The sequence below is a fragment of the Miscanthus floridulus genome, chromosome 14 (genome assembly GCF_019320115.1).
Source record: "Miscanthus floridulus cultivar M001 chromosome 14, ASM1932011v1, whole genome shotgun sequence".
Lineage (NCBI taxonomy): Eukaryota > Viridiplantae > Streptophyta > Magnoliopsida > Poales > Poaceae > Miscanthus > Miscanthus floridulus.
Window position 1 is genome coordinate 79348730 of NC_089593.1, and position 5777 is coordinate 79354506.

Here is a 5777-nt window from a genome sequence, read left to right on the forward strand (position 1 = left end):
ACCACTCATAGATCGATCTCCACGTGCATCCGCAGCTAGCAGCTTGTTGGCACACGCGCGCGCGCGCGCGCGCACACACACACACACACAGAGAGAGAGAGAGAGAGAGAGAGAGAGAGAGGTGTCAAGAGGGAGAGACAGAGTTTGCTTGCATTGGATAAAAGGTAGCCGTTCGACAAACCAATCCAAGCGCCCAAGCCAAAGCAAAAGCAACGCAAGGAAATGGACCGCGTGATGAAGATCGCCTCGGAGCGCGCGGTGGTGGTGTTCACGCTGAGCAGCTGCTGCATGTGCCACACGGTGACGCGGCTGATGGCGGACCTGGGCGTGAACGCGCTGGTGCACGAGCTGGACAGCGACCCCAGGGGCAAGGACATGGAGCGCGCCCTGCACATGATGCTGGGCGGGAGGGGCCCCGCCGTCCCCGCCGTCTTCATCGGCGGCAAGCTCGTCGGCGGCACCAACAGGGTCATGTCGCTCCACCTCGCCGGCGAGCTCGTGCCCATGCTCAAGAGCGCCGGCGCGCTCTGGTTGTAGACACCTGCGTCTGTCTGCTGATGCAGGGCGGCCTGCTGCATGCTTGGCATGCGCGCGCGGAAAATAAATAAATAAAGAGACTAAGGTTAGTAGTGTGTGTGTACGTGTCAAGGGCAGGTTTTTTCCCGTCCTGTTCTGCTGAGTTCTGACAGGAATAACTAAGGCAAACGGGCTTTGCTAGCTTCATGCATATGCCTTGTATAGGAGCTAGTGAGCGAGAGAGATGGCGGCCTAGCTATGTTTCTTCTTTCTTCTTTTTTGATGTGTTTCTGTCCTAATAAATTTGCAATGGCGGTGTGTGCGTGTACTGGTCCATGTATCGCCCTTTTTCCACGGGCTTATGAATATCAATCAATATATATGTATATCAGAGTTTATAAGTAACCAGTATCCAGTATGATGACATGTGTTACGAATGTATTGCATCAAAACCTTCTGTTTACATTGGTTGTGTTGTTCAAATAATTAGCGCTATGTTTTCGAATAAAATATTAATATCAGTTTTACTCCTTTGCAGGCGACTGGTAACCTGCATAACCATCCGTCACCCGCGTCCACGCGCCCAACCGTGCCCAAGCCCGCACTCGATCAGTGCCCGCGCCCGCGGCTAGGGTTCCGGCGAGACTTTGCCGATGTCGGATAAGTTCAACGCCCTCCCTCTCCGACTCTCTCTCTTCTTCCCCAACTCCGAGAGGCATAGAAGGGGGTTCGGGGGAGAGGAAGGCCGGCTAGGCGGTGGCACGGCGGCAGGGTGGTTTAGGGGCCTTGGTGGTGGTGGAGGCACCCGGGCCAGGTCGGGTGGGGGACCTCCATGGCCAGAGCTCGCCATGGAAGGAGAGGGAGGGGAAGAAGGTGGCTGCCATGGGTGCCCTACGGCCACAGAGCTTCGATGAAACCCTAGCGCGCCGGCGCTAGGGTTTAAAACTAATACTTCTTCTAATAGTTCTTCTAATAAGATTTTATACAAGGTTTCATTTACACAAGGTTTAAAACCAATACTTCTTTTAATAAGATTTTATACATTAATATAGTAAATTGTCTAAGTACTTGAAAATTATACACACACAAAGCTCAGCTAGTAATATAACAATATATTTATTCATGAGAACTAGGTTCTTGCCCTTTGATGCAGTGGCGTAGCAAGGATTTTGAACTATGGTGGTCCAATTCAATATAGTTTTTTATTAACAATATAAGGCTCCATTTAGCATGTCTGTAATTTTTTTTGACTCCTTACTATAGTATACACAAGGAGCGAGATCCGAAGCTGATGAAATAAGTTTGATGGCTATGGCACTACGTCAGAATAGCACTTTACTGCCGGTTCAAAACACCCCATCACTGCCAGATTTTGAACCGGCACAACCATACCGGCGGTGATGAGGGTCAGCTATCACTGTCGGTTCCTACAAACCGGCAGTGATCTTCAACTTCACTGTCGGTTCTTTACACAACCGGTAGAGTTCAGTTGCACCAACACTGCCGGTTCATGAGACCACTCGATAGAGTTCAGTTCCACCAACACTGTCAGTTTGTATTTTAACCGGCAGTGTTGTCGTAACCATCACTGCCAGTTTGTGACAAGAACCGGCAGTGATGGATAAGCTAACACTGCCGGTTTGTGGCTCAAGCCAGCAGTGCCATCTTGGCCATCACTGCCAGTTTGTTTCTAACAGGCAGTGATGGTTACGACAACACTGCCGGTTTGTTGCTAACCGACCGTGATGGCCCGTTCGCATTTTATTGTTTTATAATTTATTTTAATTTATATTTTTTTTGTGGAATCGGGTTTCACTTTATATATGCTACATAGACGACATGTCCATCAATATTAAACATTACAAATGTTATGGTTACAGTTCAAATGTTCTTATCAAGATCTCGATCCCTCAAAATAAAAAAGAAATTATTCGATAAGATGAAGCATGCTTCTCGGATTTCTTATAATAATCTAGCGAGCCGCTCTGGGCCATACTAGTCCGTGAACTTTACGGATTGTGCAATGGAAAATACTCCATCTTTTTCTAATACCTCGGCTAAGATGAATTTTGCCAGCTCCGATTGCAATGCGATGATCTCCATGTCTAACAGCCTTTTGTGGTTATATTTCTTACGTTGTCGTTCAAAAAAGATGATATCCAAAGAGGAATCAGTAAATCATTTTGTTGAATTATTAATAGACATAAATGAAATGGCGATTATACACACCAACTTATCTGCTTCTTTCGATTTCCCGCTGATGTAGCGAAGCATTGCCCACATTACATAAAACCCGTATTCATTGTTTCTCGCCGACTGTTTTAGGTACTTCCCCTCCATTTCGACAACCTTTAATGGGACCTGCGTCCCACCGATATGCCTTCTTCAGACACTGTGCAACATTAAAAGGGGAAACATTAGAAAGTGATATGTGTGACTAGAAACTAATATGTTATTAGGATCGCTTACTAATTCAGCACTGCCACCGGTGCATCCAGATGATGAAATGGTTTTTTCTTCGAGTCCCACACCTCGATCAGATTTTTAGCAAGATTGACACAAATGAAGACGAAATGATTGTTGCAATCACAGAATCCTAATTATCGAGTTATCTTAACGAAAAAAGAAGCATAAAATTAAAAGCCAAAAACACATACTCGCAGTTGTAGGCTAGAAGTATGTGGGTTTTGTTCTTCATCTTGAATTCATCGAAAATAGCAATCAATCTTTCTTTCAAGTCTTCCACATCACATCCATGGAGGCCTAAACATGTCTTCTCATTGACTCGCAAGGGGTCAAGAAGCTTATGTTATCCCATTTACTTTTAGTATGCAAAATTTTGCTATACGCCTACAAAAAAGCATGGGAATTGGTCAAAAGTAAACAATTTATGTCTCGAGAGAGTAGTTAATTATAATATCGTACGTGTAGGGTACTTACATAGTCCACAACGTCAACATTTGTGAATCGAGAGAGCATTTCTGGTATAGCTGGAATAAGCACTCCCACTCGACATCGAACTTCTCTTCTTCAGGATAATGAAAAACAGGTGGCGAACAAATAATAACCTCAAAACCAAAGTCCTCCATCTCTGTTGCTTGAGCCATGTAATATTCATGCAACTGGCGCATATATGTTGTCAAATTTTTATACTCGTCATCGGAAACCAAAAGATTGCCCCTTTCATACTTCATTGCCGGTGTTCCTGTCCCTTGTACATCATAATAGATGTTCGTGGCCTCTTCCATGGTTAATTTGGGGTTGTCTTCGACGTACTTCTGTATCTTTCTTAAATCTTCATTGTGTATTTCATCGGCTCTTATTGTAGTGTACTGATTCTATGTTTGCCTTTTGAATTCGGACTTCAACAAACATGGAGGCAATGAGGCACAGAGATTGAAGAAACTAACACAATCTTCCTTCAAGATGTGTGCTGTAAATTTTCCTTCTATCAAGTTTGTAACGCTGCCACTGAACGGCCTTTTTCTTTTTTTGTTGGTCCACTTTGGGAGCATTAGCGACCAAATCCATGGACCTTTTATGTGACTGCGAGGATGCCTTTGATCTTGTTTTGGGCTGAGGTGGTGGAGGAGGATGACGACGAGAATTCTATTTTCCTAGGGCTGATGAAGATGGAGGAGGAGGAGGAGGAGTCTTCTCTTTTCTCAGGGCTGATGAAGATGGAGTCGGACGAGGAGGAATAGAAGGAGACCCATGTCTTCTCGGGGGTGATGGCAAGGGATGAGGAGGGGAGTGATCTCTGTTGGGAGATGGTGAGTGATCATCGTAGGTGGGCAAAGACTCGCAGTCGTCCTCATCATCAGAGGACAATTGGTGGTCAAGCTTAATGAAGCGCTTGCGCCAGACCACTTGAGAGCCCTTGTTATGACCAAGTTTCGGCCTGTCTTTCGCTACGGGGTACTCAATATGTATCTTGTTATACTTCTTATCAAGTATTCTATCAATGGTGATGCGAGCGTAACCCTGTGGAATTGGGCGGCCATTAATGGTCCCATCTCCCACAGGCCAGGCCTGGCCGAGCGCCACCTTGTCCTTTGTCCATTCCTAACAGATGTACAACTTGACATTGATGGGTTCAGTGATGCCGTCCACCGGATGAGGCACATTCGCATCTTCTTCGTCAAGCGGGGTCGATCCGCAGCTGTTGCGACCCCTAAACTATGGGCTAAAGGCAGTAGGAGTAGGGTTTTGTGGTACTCCTAACCCCTTGGACAGCAAAATTTGCTGGACTCGTGCTTCAACAGTCGCCTCAATTGGTGCGTCCATTATGTCTTCCATCTCTTTTAGTCGCCTCAAACACTCTGCCTCCTGATCCGCTCTACCCCTCGAGCGGCTCTGGTAAGTGTGAGATTCTTCGGGGAATGCTAGTTTCCAAGGAACAACACTGGTTCCTCTAGTGCGACCAGGGTGCTCCTTGGTTCTGAGTGCTTGGGTGAGCATGTCTTTCTCCCTATTAGAAGTGCAAGTCCCTTGTCTCACCTCCTCAGTTACCTAGGAGATCCTCTGGATGAGTTCGCTCATGGGTGGATTTGTGGAGCTAAAGCTCCCGTCCTCGGTGTGACGTACATTCCTCCCCATATAGTATAATACCGATCTTGGCTCCCAATGGGCGGTCTCAACCTAAACGCCTTCCTCAGCAAGGCGATCCATCTTTTCAAGTTCTGCTTCAAATTCTGGCATCTTTTTGGCGTAGCCACGAGAGCCGAGATGATGAGGATTTGTCGCTTTCTGCGAGTTCTCCTTATTCTTCCTGCTCAGTTCTAAGTACTCCTCGGATAACCTATATTCCTTGAAATCCTGCCAGAAGTCCTACTTGCTAAACTGTCCACCATCGAAATTTGGCTCTTTATTTTGGAGGACAAAATTATTGTACAATGTCCCCTTGAAATTCTTGAAGCATGTCCCCATGATTTCTTTTGCTTTTTTCTTGACTACCTCCTTGTCATACTCCGTTGGGAAAGTGAAATACTCTAGGATCTTGATATCCCATATGTAATCTTTTTCACTTTCGGGAACCCTTCACAGGTCATTATCTTTCCCATTCCAATTCCTATACCTAATCGGGATGAAGTCCCTTACAAGTAACCCGAGGATAGTCTTGTATTTGGTCAAAGCTATAGGCGGTGGGAGTAGATCCCCGAATTCATCGAACTCAGTGATGTGCCAGTGTGCATTCCTACCAATAGAAATCTTTGACACGCCTTGCTTGGATCTAGCCTTCCTACTACTTGAACCCTCTG

At 45.9% G+C, this 5777-nt stretch overlaps 1 protein-coding gene across 1 annotated transcript; it reads left to right on the top strand.

The window, feature by feature from the left end:
* Window positions 1–907, top strand: LOC136505246 (putative glutaredoxin-C14). The gene has a single exon (XM_066500394.1). The coding sequence runs from the start codon at window positions 223–225 to the stop codon at window positions 535–537; it is 315 nt and encodes a 104-aa protein (XP_066356491.1). The 5' UTR covers window positions 1–222; the 3' UTR covers window positions 538–907.
* Window positions 908–5777: the final 4870 nt, after the last annotated feature.

Coding starts and splice junctions, on each gene's coding strand:
- LOC136505246 (XM_066500394.1), top strand. CDS start 223: ATGGACCGCGTGATGAAGATCGCCTCGGAGCGCGCGGTGGTGGTGTTC.